Below are 19,103 nucleotides of genomic sequence, written 5' to 3'. Positions count from 1 at the left end.
GACCGTGCCATGGTCTGCAATAACAAGGGACGTGCGTGGTGCCCTGTTACTCTTTCTGGGAAGGCCACGGCGTTGCCTGCTTGTTTCTGGCTCAAGGCACCGTTATTGCTCAACCGCGGGGTAGCATTGAAAATTTAAAAATACCAAGGTCAAAGTAAATAAAGGTGTTGTTAAGCCATAATCTTTAAGGATACTTTAAAGACTCTTGTAGGCAAAGAGTGTATATAATATTTGCTCAGGAGTAGGTGTGTAGCCGATAAAACGAGACGTTCTGTCATTTAAAACAGCAATCTGATGACTCTTTCCCCCCGCCATACCTATCGGTCCTTTTCTTTACATCCCTCATGAATTTTTAAGCCTCAGCTACAGTATAATTGCAGACAATAAATCGGGTTTTATAATTGCAGAGTTTATTTTTGCTTTTCAACTGTAGGTTTTTGAGGGTAAATATTTGTCATTTCCAAAGGTTAGCTGGCAGCTGAAGAAACCACAACAGTATCACCAATCCAGGGTGGGGAAATCCAGCTCCGCTGGAGTCCTGCTCACTGGGTTTTGATCCCAATCAGCATGTGTGATGCTGGGACAGGCAGCTGTTAATTCATATGCACGTGGAAGTCACGTGCAAAATATTGCTATGTAGTACAGGTTGGTAAATTGGCAATTTAACGATGCTGCTTACAAATCGAAAGGAAAGCAAGAAGATCAAGCTTGTGGAAGGTTTCCCTTGGTGCCAGGCTAGTGGTGCCCAGCCAGCCCTTCTCTCACTGGAGCTCCCTTGGCCGTGGAAACCCCCAGCCTCCCTGGTGGGGTGGCCACAGCACATGAGACAGGCACTGTCCCAGAGCCTCGCACTGAGAGTCTCACGCTCTGCACCCGTGTATCCACCACGAAGTGCCATCCAGCACTGTCTGTAGCTGCTTTATCTGCTGCTCAGCTGCTCCTCTCACCTTCCTAGATGTGGGTCTCCTACTACCTGTGCTACAGTGAAGTGCAGATTGAGTGGAAGGAGGAAAACAGGGTCTAAACCCAATACACAGCGCAGCAGCCCAGGAGGGAGCAGTACCTGCAGCTACCAAATGTTGTATAATCAGTCCTGCAGTCCTTTTCTTCCTGCTGTTGCCATAGTATGGCAGCACTTGGTCCTGTTTTCATGCATTTCTTTCAAAGTTGGTACAACATGCTCACATTTGAGCTCTAGAGTCTCATTTCTGTGCTCGGTGCGTAGTGATGGGCTGCGCTTTATGTCTCTGCATTGCTCAGCACGTCCCCACTGCAGCAGATCGCAAACGTGTACCGTGTTGTAAGTTTGCCACCCAAAGCATCCAGATTAACATACTTAGTGTCATCTTGGGCCTCCACCCAAGATGCAAGACGAAAAGGCTTCAATTCGCTGGCCGCCGATGGAAAGCAGGTCGGCACCCTGGTAGCTCGTAGGGGAGCAGCCAGGAGGGACGGGGCTCATGGAGGTGGGTGCGCAGCACTTGTAGAAATGACCAACAACACATGTCTTTGCAGCTTTTATTAAAAAGTATAGCCAACTACATCCTCATTTTTAATTGCCATTTTAATTGCCTGTGAGCTTGCTGCTGTATTTTTCATAACAGCCTTTGTAAATTTAATATTCTTGCCTCACCATGGTGTTGCCATTGCTATTATATTTTCCATTAGGAAAAAAAATTGTGTGAAAGCATTGTCTAAAACATAAAAAGCTCCAACCCCGATAGGGCTGGGCGTAAAACTCAGCTGAAACCCAACCGAAACAGGACCAAATCTCTCTCTGAGCAGTGGGTTTGGCTCACAGACTGCAGGAGAATAGAAGAGCTTTAAGTGCTTGATATTTCCCCTGAAGGGGCTGAGGAATGCCAGAAATACCCACCACATCTAGTAGAAAAAGAGAGCATTTGGCTACATGTGTCAGGTATAAAACACTTCACAGACTTCAGGGGAAAGGTATGCGAGTCTCGGTGAGCGCTGTTGAAAACTATGCTATTAAAGGTACCGGAGTTCACTGCCTGCAGCTAGTTATGCAGTTTGTGGAGAGGCTTTCTAATCTTTTAATTTTATATAATTATATTTGTTTGGGAATGGAAAGGGTGGGGAAAATTTGGGGATTACTTTGGCAAAGATTTTGGAATCGTAGTCGCCTCTAAGTTAACTGCCAATATTAATCTATCCTTTAATATTTTGAAACGACACTCCAGGTATGTCAAATCCCTGAAACCACAAAAATGTTGTCAGAGCAAAATTAAATATATGTGTGCAGCAGTAAGTATTTTAAGAGAAAGAAAGATTCTGTTGCATGCAGTGGCTTTTCTGCTTTATTGCCTTCACAGTTGCAAAATAAAAATATTCGTATTAGAATTTGGTGAAAATTTTCCCTCCAAACGAAATTTTCTCAGGAAATCTAATTTTTATGTAAATGGAGTTTTAGACAAAAGTCTTTCAGCAGGGATTTTTTTGCCATAATGCACAAGGCTGACCGTAACATGTCCTGGTCGGAGAACCAAACCCTGAGGGAAGGAGAGCACGAGTCACCCAGCTCCTGGTCCTGCGGGGCACCGCGTTGCCTGCTGGCCAGGCCAAATGTCAGCGGTTTGGCTCACACTTTTGATAATTGTATTTCTGATCTTTGAAAAGATTAACATCTTTTGGGAGAAAAAGATTGTAGTCTTGCAACAGACACAAATTATGTTTATGCAAAAGAAAAATCCTAAGAAGTAGAATTTCACTTCACCTATTTTAGGGCATCCTTTCTGATTTGTGAGAATGGCCGTTTCTCCCAGTGCGTCCCAGTACGCTTCCAGTGCATCGTTCTGCTGCAGGGGGTTGTAGGGGAGGAAAAAAGAGCAGCTGGCGCTTCTGACATCCACTCTGCAAACCCCTGTCCCAAAGTATATGCAAAAGCATATTTCTGAGCCATCGGTGTCCTCATTCTTTTTTTTTAATGTTTTGAAATTATAGCTTTAAAAGAAAATCAGACAGAGACAGAGGGGTACTTTTTGCTCAGCCTCCAGTTGAATTAAAATGACCATTCTGAGGGTTTTTTTTAACCTCCTGGATGCAAGACAGTTGTTATTACTTTAGAAAGCAATTGCACTCTGATTCATTTTTGCAATGAAGCACCCACAGCTGCTTAAACATCATTGTGAGCCAGGCACAATCCCCGGTTACTTGACTGGACTGGAGTCCAGATACTATGAGGAAAGTAATAAAGGCCTGTTTGGCAAAACAGAACGCAAAACCAGGGTAGATTGACTAATTAAGATACCTCACAAAAGTTAAAGTCATATGGTTTCTAAAGGGAGATTCGGGTCAGATTTATGCGGGCGAGAGGAAAAAAAAGCCCAGAAACATTATTGTCCCTAGGCAGAGTGGTGGTTTCGCAGGTGTCTCCCATGCCTTTGTCCCGCAGAGCTTTTGCACTCACAGATGCTCTCTCTTCCCCCCCGGTGTCCCCCGCAGCCTGCTCCTGCCACCCCCTGGGATCGGCCGCCCTCCCCCTGGGCCCCAGCACCTTCTGCGACCCCAGCACGGGCGACTGCCCCTGCAAGCCCGGCGTGGCAGGGCCCCGCTGCGACCACTGCCTCCCTGGCTACTGGGGCTTCGGTGCCTATGGCTGCCGCCCCTGCGACTGCGCCCGCAGCTGCGACCCCCGCACCGGTGACTGCCGCAGCAGCAGGTGAGTTGGGGGGTCCTGGCCACCACTCCTGCCCCCAGCCTCAGCAATCCCCCTGTGATCTCCATCCCAGGGAAGGCACTGCTGCAACCCGCTTTATGCATGGCACGCAGTCTGAAAAATAGCCATTATATAAAATATTTGGGGTTTGGTATGGTCAGGAATTGGGAATGGAGCAGGAGCTGAGGCTGCAGTTCATCTGGGTGCCTGGCACACCATGGCAAAGCACCAGCAAGGTTGGATTACTGGCTCTCGGTGCTGGTGTTAATTCATGGAGTGTTTTCCATAACCTTCACCGTTGCTTCCTCTTCATGAGCAAAATGTGAGCTTCGGGGAGATCTGAGCGAGAGGAGTCCAAAGGGTTAATATTGTTCTGTTGCAACTCAACTTGCATTGACTGCGTTGGACTTAGAGTCAGGCTCTGACTTTTAGAAGACAGCACATTTTAATAATACCCCACTCTCTGGATCTTATATGTTGCTTTTTTTTACCACACTGGGCATATTTATAGCATATAAGTCCCTATAACGCATTTTAAACCCAAAATGGATTCATGACCCACTCTGACAAAACTCAACCTGTTCACTTTCCAAAACTGCCCCTTGCGTTTAATGCCACCAAGATGTGCAGTCACGTTGCGCCAGGAGGACAGGTTGGTAGTGGCCCTGCTTTCTGCCGGTTCCAGGAGGAAGGCTGACCATTTCCCTTTCCCCCCAACAGCTCGGACGTGACCTGGCACCACGAAGTGCCTCCTTTCCAGGCGGTGCTCAACGAGAGCAAGCCCGCCTGGGGCTGGGAGGACGAGCAGGGCTTCTCGGCGCTCCGGCACTCCGGTAGGATGGCGGCTTCGCACGTGTTTCCCTGCCCCTCCTGCCAGCAGCCAGCGCAGATACAGTCTTCTGCACTGGCTTGTAATTAGCGCCCTGGTAGTTGCAGGAGGGGATGGATGTTCCCCCGTTAATGTCCTGTCCTTCCCCTCGACGAGCTGGAGGAGCCTTACGGCTCCTCATCCCATCAATGTGAGGATGTGCAAACCCTTTAGGCAGATGTTCCACGCTGAAAACCTGCACCCCACATTTAGCTGTCAGTGAGGCAAGAGTTGCCTGCCTGAATTTGTAGCCCCAGCTCTGAATTTCAAGGCTGAAAACTCTTTTTATTTTGTCCATCGTGTTTCAAATGTGTCTTTGTATTCACTAGAGCTACTACATGTTGGACAAACCAGCAACATTATTTAGAGGGTGGGTTTTACCACTTCATGGGCAGGGAATTGGAAATTTCCAAATAAAAATTTATTTCCCCGATGCCCACAACAATTTTGGCATCCATTGCATCTTATGATGTGATTCGAGGTTGCCTAGCATTTCAGCTACGGTTTCAGCTGGGGAAGTTATTTCCCCCCCGGTCTGGAGGAGGTGGGTGCTGCATGAGGTTGCTGCAAGGCAGTTTGTCCCCGCGGCGCAGCATCAAGCCATCCTTCCTTGCAGTCGCTGCATGCAAGCAGGCAAGCGTCATTTCCTCCATTTTCAGAAAGCAGCATGATAAAATCTCGAAGATACAATAATTGAGTTAATTGAGGGGAAAGCTCCATCATTTGTCTGGGCAACTTCATTTTAAACGTAAATAAGTATATCATGTTATTCTTTGTTCTAAGATCACGGAAGTCATTAATCTGCCTTAACCTCTGCAACATTTCCTGTTAAAATTTTGTTTGGTACATTACAGTGTGGAAAATACTGTGGGGAAAGACATGCGTGTTATTTGCATCCCGAGGCAAAATAATAAGGCCTTTGTTTCCCTTCTCTTCAAATTGTAAACAAGGAATAATTGCCCTTGGACTAAGATTGTATATTCAGCCTGGATCTGAAAATAGGGCTTTTTTTTGCACAGGGCTTGTGGACCACATGAAAACTTCTGGCAGGTCCCAGACTCTGTCCGCAAAGGCTTCTGTCTTTTAAGTACAATCCACAGCCGTTTGCTTCCTTCTCTTTCCCCAGGTAAATGCGAATGTAAAGAGCAAGTTTTAGGGAATCCCAAGGTCTTCTGCGGGATGAAGTACACCTACGGTGAGTTTCGGGTGAGGTGGCAGGGGCGCAAAGGGAGGTGCTGCAAGGCAGTGCAAGAATGTAAAGCGTGAGAGGTGCTGCTGTGTGCATGGCTCCGTCCCTGCAAACCCATGGGCTACTTAGTCTGGGGGCAGATCTTTGACCTTTCCAAAATGTATAGATATCATGGTGCCAAGTCAAGGTGGGTGAATCGTCTTGCTCTGTTACCCACCTCTCTTGCTACCAAAATACTCTTGTGCCGAAGTCATGGGAGGACAAGAGCTGGAAGGGCCCCTAAGAGGTAGTCTAGATCCAAGACAGACTGGAAAGCACTTTTTGTTACCAAAAATGGGTCTCTAAAACTCTGTCTGTAGACCAGGTGCCCCAAGAACGGTCTAGAAATCACTAAATCTGAATTACACTGAATGTAAGGAGGGACAGTGATCACCACACAAGCCATACATGGAGAAAATGGCTCCGGCAGCTACTGGAAGCTTCCCCCTGTCAACAAAGTTCAGCTGTTGCAATGGGGTGATGTATATTGTCTATGTGTCTATTGGATTTAAATGAATGAGAGGAGGCACATTGTTTCCCAAGACCTCTCCTGTGTGTGCCAGTGAACCGCCTCCTTCATACCACAGCAGAGCAAGGAACGCTCGGTGTGGCACTCCCTTCCTTCACAGTCTTCCAGGGGTCTCCTGCACCTGTTTCGCCTCGCACTGAAGTTGAAAATGCACAGAGAGATAACCCCTACTTCTGCAGGCTGCGGAGCAAGCCACAAAGGGAGGTTCAAGGGGCCGCCAGCTGTTGAAATATAGCCCTGGCTTAGTGATATTGGGAAAAAATCTGATTCTGCTTTGCTTTGCTCCCTGGCTGCGATAGTGACCGTGTTTAATCTTGCAAAAGATAAGAAATAAAAAAAAAAAAGTCACAAAAATCCCAAGTTTATAAATCTTATCTAAAGTGCACTCAGGCTTCCCACCCTTTCGTTTCTCAACATGCAAAGGTGTCAGCTAAACTGGAGAGACAGATGAATTATGGGGCTCATCAAGAGCTTCAGGAGGCCATACTGTAGGAGGAGAGGTTTCCCTGGGCTTCCTGACGTGCAGCGCCGAATAAAGCACCACCATATGGTGATGCCTACCAGTGTAGGCATCAGCACAGTCGGGAGGAGGCTCCCGCGTGGGACCTGAGCCCTGAGCCTCCACCGCACCGGGGCTCAGCAGGTGGGATACCAGGCGGTGGGGGTGTGCCTGTGGGTATCTGTGAGCTCAAAATACTCCATGATTTGCCTCAGTCCCACCAACGTCTCAGTCTCCGCCACTATATTTGGATTTGGCAGTTCTGCAAAGTGGGAGGACGGGCAGCAGGACTGCTCGCCAGGGTGGGATGGGGGCAGCCCCTCACGCCCCTGCCTGCTGCCTGGCCTGCCCAGGCCGAGGCCGGTAAAGCCTCCAGGTCCATCCTTAAAAGCAAGGCTTTCTACTTGATTTCCAAAAGTGCTAAGGAAGCCAAAGTCTTTGCTGAGCTCCGGGAGAAATTGGGGCCCAAGTTTTGAAAATCAGGTCATTGGACCTCTCCCGCTGCCCACGTGGCAGGTCCAGGGGCCTTGGCCAAACCAACCGGCAGCGTTCCTGCCCACGGCAGCGTTCCTGCCCACGGGTATGGGGACGTACGCGCTCCCCCGGCAGCTGCGCTGACCCTGGGCTCCCCAGCAAGGAGCATCGGGCTAATCCACTGTAATGAAGTAATTGTCCTCACTGCTTCACCCAGACACCGGCATTAGACCAAAACAAAAAGAGCGCACTGTAAATAGTTTATATATTCCTGGTTTTGAATTCGTATTTTCCCAGTGATCAAGACAAAGATCTTGTCGGCTCATGACAAAGGCTCCCATGCAGAAGTCAATGTGAAGATCAAGAAAGTCTTGAAATCTACAAAGCTGAAGATCCTCCGGGGCAAGAGGACGCTCTACCCTGAATCCTGGACTAACAGAGGCTGCACTTGTCCCATCCTCAATCCCGGTAGGTTTGACTCCCTGAGCAGTACGTCCCCACCACGTTTACACAGATTTCATTCCCACCCCTCTGTCCCCTCATGCCAATGAGCTGAGGTTGCAGCCCAGTGTTGATTAAATTATTGGCTGTTACATCATTTGGATTCCAACAGCAATCTCCATCAAATTTGAATTTTGTAGAGAAAAACTTGGTTCATTCTATAGACTTTCAAACATAAGTTTCTCTTTATGAAGCATAATAACAATCTTCCAGCTTTACCAGTCTTGGTCTGTTCCCAGAGGGAGGAGGTGCGTATCACGCCATGACTACATGACATATCTTTTCAAAACTAATGCTAATTTGAATCCATAAAAACACATTTAAATCTAATTTGAGCCATGACAGTGTACTGAAGTTTTAATCTAAACTCAAGGGAAGATGTCTCTTTGAAAGTAACACTAATTTGCATCTACAAGGTTTGGAAGAGATTCTCTTACGCAGTGAGAGGGCAGCTTTGGCTTCACAGTTTTTTCTCATCTTCTTTTACTGAAATGGAGTATAACCAGTGGTGGCTAAACAGTCTCCGGTACGGACGAGGAGATGCAGACTCAGGGTTTTCTTCAACAGAGCAAAACTAAGCTTCAGCTGACACACCTTTCTTTACAACTCCGAGATAAACCAACAGTTACCAACTAATTCAGATAAAGGGTTTTCTTTCCGCAAGGCACACACATCACTTGGAAATCACCGATTGAAATGTCGACTTCAGTGCTGAGACGTCCCTTACGTGTGCAGCACTAGGAACTTCCTTTGGGGGGAAAGGGCTGTCTGCGAGGCTGGATCACGCAGAAACATTATTCATTGATGAGGTGTTTGTAGTCTTCTTTCGCCTCCACTGGAGCGACCGTCTTCGGCTTTGAAGGCGAGCTGTAGCCAGGAAGTCTTGTCAGGTGGAAGGGTCGGGTGAATCAGCAGCGTTAGGCAGGACTTTGCTGTTTAAGCACAGTAAGACTTTGGATATTGGTAAAACACCATAAATCTATAACTAAATAGATACAGGTGTTTTATTTTTCCATATGCAATGCAAATGCAAGCAAGAAAGCCTTAATATGAACCTGGAGGAATGCCGTGGAAGCTGTCAGACACTGATCGTGCGGGGCAGCCCCGCACCTGACACGCAGCTTTGCAACTCCACTAGCTTCAGAGGAGCTTCACTGATTTTCCCCAGCAGAGGAAAAGTCAGCATTAATCACAGAATCAATGAAGATCACTTGGACATCAGCAGAAGGGTGGAGGTGCAGTTGTCTTTAGGGACAATCCAGGCGTCTGACACATCGGGTGTTACCCTCTTGCCAGCTTTCATGATTTACACTGCAAAGCTTGGTGTTTTCTTGAAATGCAGCTGCTGGAGTCCCTTGAGTATAAATTAATCTCAGCTTTCGTTTTGGAAAGAAGTTGGAAGTTTGGTCCTAACAGGAAACTTGAAAACATCAACGGAGCGCATCTTTAAGATTCAATCATTTAAAAGTGGGAAAAAAGGGACCTCAAATGTTTTTTAAAATTTCATTATTTTCTTTAGCTACCACATTAATTTCTGGATGGTCAGCAATACTATATCAGCAGATTTAACCTTCTCTCAAAGTAAGAGCTTATGACCTTTAGATGAATAAACCAGCAACAGATGGATAAAAAGCCAAGCTGATATAAAACAATTTCCTGGCATATAGCTATAGTGGAAACTCCAAGCATTTATCAAATCTCCGTGGGCTGTTTTTAGATGATAAATCTGCTTAAGTTCCTACGAGAGGATATTCACTACCCTTGCACACCTTCCCCTGTGCACGCACCCACAGAGGCAGGCTGGGCTTCTCGGGGGACACTGAGCTGAAAGGTTTAAAGGTCTCAGCTGTCCGCAAGGGAACAGGAGCCCTTCCCCTCCTCGGCTCTGCCAAGTACAGACACAAATAAGCAGAGAGCTGCCTGCCAGCAACGCAGGGCAAAACTCACAGCCTCAAGTCCTGGTTTGCGGCATCTCAGTCATTTAATTCCTTTTATTTTTACACTTCTGTAACGTCCGGTTGAAAATCTAGAAAGCCCTACTGAATCAGCAACCACAGCAATATTTGCCTGCTCTCTGAGGGTACATGCCACATTTCTCTCTCAGGGGAGATAGATTTAGGAGCCCTTGAAGAGTGATGTTTATAACAGCAGGCTTGACATGGCCAAAACGAATGTCTTGCAAAGGGTGATACTGCCATACACATACCCTGTGTTTACTTGGTAGAAGAGAGGATGTGTGTGCCCAAAAACTCAGATGAAGTAGATAACAAATTGTATTGAATTAAAGAAAAACATGCTTGACCTTTAGCTAGGGTACACTCTCTCTTTATTCTGAACTGCAAAATGAAAACCCAAGAAAACATGAGCAGACTCCCTGCTGTGGCCAGGCCAGAGTGGGGCGACCAAGAGCACTGGTGGAGACCCATCTCCCCCAGGCTAGCTCGTACGGCAACGTGGTGCTCCCCAGACCAGTGTGAGGAGGAGGGGGTATAGTCGGGGTCTCGTCTTTGCTATACACCAAGCGTGTTGCAGCAGGATGCTGGCTCGGGCACGGAGCTCTTCCCAGGAGGAATGATCCTCCTTGTTATCCTGGTTTATGGCACGTTTGTGGCCCATTTAGGCTGTTGGGATCTGTGGCAGTGTTTCTTTAGCTAATTCAAGCCAAAGGCTTTGCCTTGTCCCCCCGCTTGGCAGTTATCGCCTGGCTCCAAGCGCTCTTTGAGTCGTGCTCAGAAAGCCAGGCACGGACCCCGGTGCCTGGGACAAGCCTTGCGGTGGGATGCTACGGGACTGCGCTCCAGCCCTTTTTGGCACCTTCTGGGCACCAGGCGAGGCTTCGCCAGATGCTGCTGCCATGTTTCTAAAACATCTGGCGGAGGCAGAAGTTAATGCAGCTCTTTTCAGCGTGACTGCCACCCCCTCAGGCTCTTCTGGGGTGCTTGCGCTGGCAAATCTAGTATTGCTTTTTGGCAGGGTCCAGCGTGCCTTTGCCTGCAAGGGGGCACCGGCCGTTTTGAGCAAGACACCAGCAGTGGGCCATCCTGTGCTGTTATTGCTGGAATGTGCTGAACCGACCGATTTCCAGGCCCAGGTATATTCAGGAAGGGGTGAGGCAGGTGGCTGCCAAATGAAGGTAACAGCAGTTCCCAAATGAGGTATAAAAACTTGTAGTGCAGCCCCCAGAGTTCAGCTTCCATTTATATTTAGAAGCTAACAAAATCAAAATTCGTATACTGCATCTCATTGACAGATGCGCCACAGGGGTCATTTTTCCATAGATATAGATAGAGGTATAGATATACAGGTATGTGAGAGAATCAGTATGTATAAATATTTCCTATAAGTGCTTTTTTACATGGGACTAGATATCCAGGCTGACTTTGCAGCATCACTAGGCCTCTTAAGCATAGTGCTGTGCAGTCCCTGACCGCTTTGCTGGTTTGCAGGCTTGGAGTACCTCGTGGCAGGACACGAGGATGTCCGAACGGGCAGACTCATCGTCAACATGAAAAGTTTTGTCCATCAGTGGAAGTCGGCTCTCGGAAGAAAGGTCCTGGAGATTTTGAAAAGAGACTGCAACTAGAGGTGCGCGACCGCCTAGGGCGTTTCTCTATGCACAAAATGCAACAGCCTTCACAGAGAGAAGACCTCTAGGATGAAAACTGGAATGTAAGAAAATAGTGCCAAAACGTGTAGCGAGGTGTTCAGAGTTGTAGGCGCTGTCTCATTTAACCCTTCCTGGCCAATGTTCGTTCACTCGCCTGTAGCTTCCTTGCCAGGGGCTCACCTGAGCCCAGTTCATCGTTACGTTGAGGGAAACAAAAGGAAGGGCGGACGCTTGTCTCGCTCCAGTGCGATGTTGGAGCAACTCCTTTGAAGCCACAGATCGCCCCAGACTAAATTGCCACCCTAGAGAGGGAAAGCGTGCCCACGAGCTACAGCTGAGAAGTAAAACACCACTGCCAGTGTCGCCAGCATGGATCCTGAGTGACTTCCAGAGGCTCCCAGAGGATGCTGTGGGGAAGGCGACAGCCACAGCGGCAGGCAGGCATGGCACCGACGACTGCTCTTTGGAAACACCCCCTTGGGTTGGGACACGGCACCCATCAAAAAGAATAGGGCCCCGTGTGCTTTTAACCTGCTCACCCCGCTAAAGGTTTCGGGGGCTACGTTCTCTGCCGGCGCTGGTGAGGATGGAGCTGCCGGAGTGAATCAAATCCCTCTGCCTTGGCACAAGAGCGGCACGAGGCAGAGGCCGGCTCTCCACCCTGCACGCCTGCAGAGAAGAGCCAGCTCCGCAGGGTGCAGTGTCTCTGAGCTTTTGTCCTTGAAGTGTTAAAAAATAAACCTAGTCCTAGTGTAAATATTTCATTGTATAAAGCACTTTACTACCTGCCACTTCACGGTGCGGGAAGTCTAATTGTGTTGGGGAAAGAAGAGGTTGAAGGCACGTGAAAAAAACACCTTGAAACAGAAGCACTCCTGAAGACCCCCCCAGTTGGATGGCGTTAACGGTATAAAGGGAACGGCCAGCCTGGCACTGGCCACTCAGAGTATCTGAGGATACAATCTGAAAGATAAAGTATTTGCACTGAAGTCCCAGCTTCAGACCAGCACTTGGACCCCGTGGGCAGGACTCCAGCGAGACTTCACAAGCAGCGTGAGAAGAAGAGACTTTGAGACAAAAAATGCAATTGCCAGAGGAGAAAAACTCGGCCTGCAGGAAAAGGAGTGGATGCGGAGAACGGAAAGGACTCGCATTCGCATATCACAACCCAGTGATTCATGGTGGGCCTGGAGTTTATTTTATTTTTATGTTAGTATTTAAAACTGAACATTTTATTTGTTTTCTTCTGTGTTATTGTTTGCAATATATATGGCCATTATACTTCCTCATTAACACCAGTATGGAATATAGAACAGTTTACTGCAATTTTCAGCACTAAAATATATCTTTTCTGTAAAGCATCTTTAAACCACATTGCATAGAGTATATTTTGTTCATGAGTGTGAGGGGAAAGAAAAGAAAGACATACAACACCAGAAAAGTCACGAGTCTACCAATCCGCTTTACGTATGTATTTTTCTTTCAAGGTCCTGTGGACTCACAAAAAAAAATGATACTATTTTGGTAATTTGTTTTTATATCTCATGTATGTAATAAATATAATATGATTTCAACATCTTCATCTCCTGTTACTGCTTATACCACAGGCAATGCAGTCTTCGTGACTGCACTAGAGAGCACAGCGAAGATGGAGCTGGGTAGGGAGAAGCTGCCATGGAGGATATTTTCCTCTCTGGGGGATAATATTCAGCATATGGTAAAAAGCCAAGTAGCATGGATGGCTCACAGAAATCCCATTTCACCTCTATTTTGGGAGGCTTATAAGCTCTTCTCAAAAGAAGGGGGAATTGTACCTAAATATTTTCAAAGCTGGCCAGATCCTTGCATCCACACAGGCCTGATGGCTGAGCTGCAGAGGAGTTACCAATAAGAAGCAAGCCGGGATGGCAGAAGTCAGGCTCACTCCCTACATTTGAAACATTTGAAACTGTAAAGGGAAAAAAAAGGCGATGGGAAACAAGCACTGTGGCAAAAGGTCTATAAAAACACCGCAGAGTGAAGTCAAGCATCAGAAATGAGCAGCCAGGGGGTCGAGGCGTAACCCGCAGCGTGGGCAGCACCTCCCCGGGTGGGCGGTTAATCAGTGACTGCCCGGGCACCGCGCTGCAGCAGCACCCATCTCCCCGGCAGCTGGAGGAGAGGGCAGGGAAAGACTCCTCCTGTGGCTACACTTGGAGACTAAGAGCCCCCAGTATCTCCATTTTGATTTAAAAATGTGCAGTTTTACCTGCTTGACATGTTTTTAGGTTAATTTTATTTTAATGCAATTGAAACTACATTTGCAATGGCTAGTTGGTGAATGTGGCATAGTGAAAGCTGGAGGGTGTAAGCGGAGAGGCCCGCAGTCCCAGCCGGCTCGAGCACTGCAGGGAACTGGGATGGCTCCAGTGGCGGATGCTGCTTACGGCACCTTGTCGGACCCCCGTCCTAGCCTTGGGTCTGGGCACTGATGGTTTTACAAAGGAAAGGGATTAGCTTCATAGGGCAAATCTGCCCATGAGAGATTTCTGTGAGGGAATTTTGGCTGGAAGGAGAAATGTCCCTTTACCGTGAGCGGGCAAGCTGGATATCCCTCCGTCCATATGAGATCACCTGACAGTGACAAGATGGCTAGCCAAGCCCTACTCAGTGAGAAGAGCTTGTTCGGACAGTAAATCTTCGCAACTGAGTGAGTTGATGGAAGCAGCCTGCCTGGTTTATCTGTTTAATCCCATCTGTTACATGTGTAAGAATAGGATATCTTTCCCTGCCCACCTGAAGAGTAGATTTATTGCTTGACGACTCTAGGAGTAGCAATTGCTTGACCAGTCCTGCTGTGTGACAAAAATCAGTGGCAGGAAAACCAACCCAGTCATAATCAGAGTTGGCAGCAGCATCCACAAAAGGGTCTTTTCTTCCAGAAATACCCCTCTGGCCTTACAGACAAGAGTTGCTGATGGAAGCAAAGCTGGCAACTTCACCAGAGGCCAAGCTGTCCCTCTCTGGACCATGTTGCTCCTGGTGAGAGGAAAGCAGAGGTGGGTGCCGGGGTTTTGGGGACCAACGTGTTGGCAGCAGCACCAGAAGCTGCAGCAGCTCTGCCCAGAGCATCCCCATGCTGTCCTTGTGCCTCACCTGCACCTAAAGAGCAAGTACCTCCCTGCCACTGAAGGAAGCATGGTGGAGTCTTCAACCATCCTTGTTTCCAATGCAGGAGGCTAGATGTTAGCAGTGGCCAGGGGTCAGTGGTAGGGGCTAGGGCTGGCTGCCAGAGACCCCGTGGTCCTGGTTGTGTGTCAGCATTGCAGGAGTGACTCTCGGCTGATGACACTTGGGTTGGAGGAGGGAAAGCGGGTGTGTTAGAGCCAGCCGCCACCACAGCACAGACCCAAAGCAGACATGGCAAATACAGCCCCTCCAGTGTGTCTGCATGTGATCCAAACCTGTACCAGATGCTACAGCACAGAGAAGGGGAACACGCAGCCCCAACAACAAGTTTTCAGTCCCTCCTTCCACCATGCATCTCTCCGAGCCCAAATCATGTGCCATGAGGGTTGTCAGGACCAGGCACTAAGCTAAATCCATATGCTGCTGCGCCAGTGAAGCTTTCTCCACTGTCCTCTGCCACCACTGCTACTTGTGGAAGAAAGCAGGATGAGCCACCCAGATCTGCCCATCTGCTTTCACTAACCTGAAGCTGGGTGCTTGGAGGCGGCTGTACTCAGAGGTGTCCCACATCCTCCCTGGGGGGGGTCATCTTACACACCCGATTTCTTGCCTAGTAAACATCTGCAAATGGGGTGAGCGCTCCACAGCTCTGCAGGGCCTGCGGGCTGGGTACCTCTGCCCAGCCCGTTCAGCAGGAATCACGAGGTGATGGGACAGAGGTGTTCAGGTGAAACATCTGCTTTTATTCTGTTAAAAAGCATTTTTCTCTTCGGATCACCTTAACAGACATCATCCATGCCTACAGGCTGCGAGTGCAAGGAGGGATGGGGGAGAAGCAGCCTGCAGCCCCGGCCACATCCTTCCCCACAGCAGCAGCTGGCCGTAGGGCGACTGGGCAGCCCATGGACCCCAACAGCATGTCCCATCACCTCCCAGGAGCTGATGATGATGGGGGCCTTCTCCATCCTCGGCACCTCCCAGACCAAGCCCTAGGAAGCTGCAGAAGTGGTGTCCCCTCCTGCCACTGCGAGAGCCGGGAGAGGGCTCGGGGCTGTGCCGGCTGCACGTGCGTGGGGCCCGTCCGGTCAGCCGTCACTCGCCCCAGAGGAACACGATCTTCCAGTCACAGTGGAAAATTACAGGCGTGTTTAATATAGTTGCTCCAGCAGGCTAAATCTTCTGGGATATGACCATGTTGCTGAAAATGACTGAACATCTGGTACTGCCGGCCTGCCTAAATGGAAAGCCGGGCTGGTATCGGTAAACATAACAACTCGGGAACAAATAGCTGCAGTGTATTTTTTTTTTTAATCTTTATTTTTAGTTATCATATTGACTTCAGTATCAACACTGGATAGAATAAACATCTCAAAAATGTCCGGTGGCGGCTGCCCCAGCATCCAGAGGAGCCCTCTCTCTGATAACGCAGGAGGAGATCGGCTGCCCGTGGGCCTTCTGGGCTGATGTGTTGATTTTTCGATGACGGTGTTTCCAAAGCATGCCCTTGCCCAGGGGTCACAGCTTCTTGCCGCTTTTTTCCCACAGTTCAGCACAGAAACATCACGAATGCCTTTTACTGCTTCAAGGGAAGGCAATGAGGTCTCAGCAAGGCTGGGAAATATACTATATATGGGAAACTTGTTGGCGTATTGAAAATGTTAGCGTGGCCAAGAGGCCAACGAGCTGCAGCAAGCATTGGGAGAGCTGCTCTGTGTGCCCAGCCCAGCTCCAGGCCATGCCCATCGCCTCACTTCTCCATCGCTCCGGTGGCTCCTTTGGAGCAAAAATAATGCTGGGCTGCTCGCAGACGTGATGTGTCCATGGGTGTGATGTGCTCACAGGTGTGATGTGCTCACAGGTGTGATGCGCTCATGGATTTACTTAAGCCCCACCGATGCACACAGGCCAGGGAAGATTTTGTCGTGCCCAAGTCCCGTTCCCCACAATGCGATCCGCAGTTCAAGGCATCTCCAAGCTCTACCTGGACACTTTCTGAGCAGTAGAAGATGTGTAAAATTTATCAGGCTGCTGAGAGGTCTAGAGGGTGTAGGTGTGGGTGCGGGTCTGTGCATGTGCATCCCCACAGGACTGCTCCCTGCTTCATTTCCCAGATGGTGTTTTCTCTGCTCACGTCTCTGAGCTCCCCCTGGCTGGGCAGATTGCTCACAGTGCTGGAATTTATTTATTTGACCTCTTCTCTCCATCTTATACATAGAAGTCATATATACTTACTGAGCACAGGACCTGGATTTGAAGTCATCTGGAAAACAGGGCTGCCAAAAGGCCCTTGGATCTGTGTGAAAATTGCTGAGAAGGATAAACTTGTTCCTAAACCTAACATTAGTAAAGTATCCCTGAACAGAATTGCTGTGGACATGGATACGTACCCCTTTCAGCAGGTACAAAATGCAGTCCAGCTCCAGACTCAGGACACACTCTGAGGTACTGAAACACAGGAAAAACCAAGCAACCATCCGTTAGGCTGGTGTTAACCTGGAGTAAAGAACATTCATCACTGTATTTCCCATGCCTGATTCACAAACGTCATCCCTACCTGGTTCAGTAGGAGGTATTTCTAACATTATAACTTTAAAATGTATAGCTGTAAAAAACCACCGTTGCTCTCTGTCTCTGCTCTTCATAGGAGCTGGTTCTTCTCTCCTTCGTTTGCATCAGGTGCAACTCGCGTCTGGACATTGAGCATTTGTGCAGCCTCCGGGTGGTCAAATCTGCTGCATCATCTTGGGCTTTATCTGAGTAACACCTGTAGGAGATAAGGAAACATTATTTCAGGTATACAAACAAGGACTGGAGATTCGCCCCACCTAACGTGAGTTGTCGGTGGCAAGTGGCAGTTGTGCAAGGATGCCCTGATCCCCCCAGGGTGGCAGAAGAGACCCAGGAGCACCCCGAGGGGGCCATTACAGCTGCCCAACTGCAGAAAAGCAGGGGATTAAACCCACCCTCCGTAGGGGTAGGGAAGTTAGTTAAACAGAGCAGAGGCCCAAGCAGGAACATCAGCAGCATCCTTTGCCACCTCTGCAGCTGCAGAGAAACACAGGGACAAGGGACCCCAGCGGTGGGAGACGAGGAAGCCTCAGCCATCACTGCCACCGCCCCTTGCTTGGCATGGCTGCCCAGACCCGATCAGCCCCTTGCCCCAGAGAGCTGCAACAGAAGGTCTTGACTGCAAAGCAGGTCCTCGAAAAGGCCCCCAGAGCCTCTGGGGTGGCTGGAACAGGGAGGCCGACTCGAGGGAGCCCAAGCCTGGTCACTGCAACGCATGCAGCTGGCAGCCACCGAAGGAGTTTGAAAACGTTCACACGGAGCTGCGTGTGCAAACTGAACGTTGCCAGAGCCGCTCTGCGGTGCCAGCAACCCCCGTCTGTGCCAGCAAACACCTCCGAAACAGACATTTTGGGAGGGACCCTGGCCCTCGGCAGCCCGCGGGCCAGGGGGTCGGGAGGGGACGAAGAGATGCAGGCCGGAGCTGTGCCAGGAGCCGTGCTAACAACTTGGCGGTACAGATGATCACCTTCCAGTGCCCGGAAAAGTTCCTGAAAACTGTGTAATTTATTCGCATGTCCGTACCTCCGGAGAAGCAGCACATCCTGCCCCGTGACTTGGCCCCGGCCACAGCCAACAGCTACAAAGGCAGGAGGAAAAAACCAACAACAAGAAAACAGAAGCCAAGTTATGCAGCAGAGGGGGAAAAAAATATTTCTCTGGTCGCAGCGGGTGACCGACAGAAACCCCGAAAGGCGCTGTAAATACAATTCAATGCAGCACGGACAAACAGCCCGGCCTCGGCGCCCCGAGGAGCCCGACGCCCTGCGGCAGCGCTCCGGGGACCGGGGACGGTGCTGGTGCCGGTGGGACGGGCCAGCACTCCCAGTCCTGCTCAGGGACGTAAACAGGACACCCCGCCCGGGCTGATACCAATCAGCTGGACGGGGCAGAAGAGGGAAGAGGCCGGGCCCCCACTGCGCCCCGGTCACCTCTGAAATGGCAAAGCGATATTGCTAATGACAAAATACAAGCGATATGGCAAAGAGCTTCGAGACCAAAGAACGTGAGGAGGAGATGGCCTGGGGGACTTCTGCCGCAGGCCACAGCGGGGTCTGCTCCCTTGCCCGCGCTCCACGCTGGTGACTATTTAACTTTGACACATTAAAAGCCATAACGACCGAATTCTTCTGAGCAAAAAAGCACTTATAATTGGATAATGGCCACTGAGCATCAGTAGCTGGGTTGCCTAATGCCTGAAGGAAAGCACGGGAATTTTTTTTCCACTCACAGACCTATTATGAAGCTGACAAGGTCCTGCTCTCTGCAATTCCCATTAATTTTACTGCTGGGCTTGAAGATTTATGACAGCTTTGTCTGACATTCATGAGGCAGACAGGTATTGTTACATGCCGACATAACCCAGGTAGCAGCCACGGGTTGTTCTCCACAAATGACTGCGCTCCAGTCAGCTTTGGAAAACTCCCAGCTTTTGTACAGGGAAATACTAAATAAATGAGAATCGCTTTAAATTCCAGTCTCCCCTT

The 19,103-nt window shown here is 49.2% G+C and overlaps 1 protein-coding gene across 1 annotated transcript in view; it reads left to right on the top strand.

Annotated features, from left to right (window-relative positions):
* Positions 1–12,958, top strand: part of NTN4 (netrin 4) — a 45,762-nt gene extending 32,804 nt beyond the window's left edge. Inside the window, exons 5-9 of the mRNA XM_075151492.1 lie at positions 3,463–3,679; positions 4,397–4,509; positions 5,671–5,739; positions 7,572–7,742; positions 11,222–12,958. Coding sequence (XP_075007593.1) covers positions 3,463–3,679; positions 4,397–4,509; positions 5,671–5,739; positions 7,572–7,742; positions 11,222–11,358 — 707 coding nt within the window. The 3' untranslated portion in view covers positions 11,359–12,958. The remainder of the gene's footprint in view (positions 1–3,462; positions 3,680–4,396; positions 4,510–5,670; positions 5,740–7,571; positions 7,743–11,221) is intronic.
* Positions 12,959–19,103: the final 6,145 nt, after the last annotated feature.

The sequence above is a fragment of the Calonectris borealis genome, chromosome 1, assembly GCF_964195595.1.
Source record: "Calonectris borealis chromosome 1, bCalBor7.hap1.2, whole genome shotgun sequence".
Lineage (NCBI taxonomy): Eukaryota > Metazoa > Chordata > Aves > Procellariiformes > Procellariidae > Calonectris > Calonectris borealis.
The sequence above is the reverse complement of the archived record's forward strand: the minus strand, read 5'-3'. Positions and strand labels throughout refer to the sequence as shown.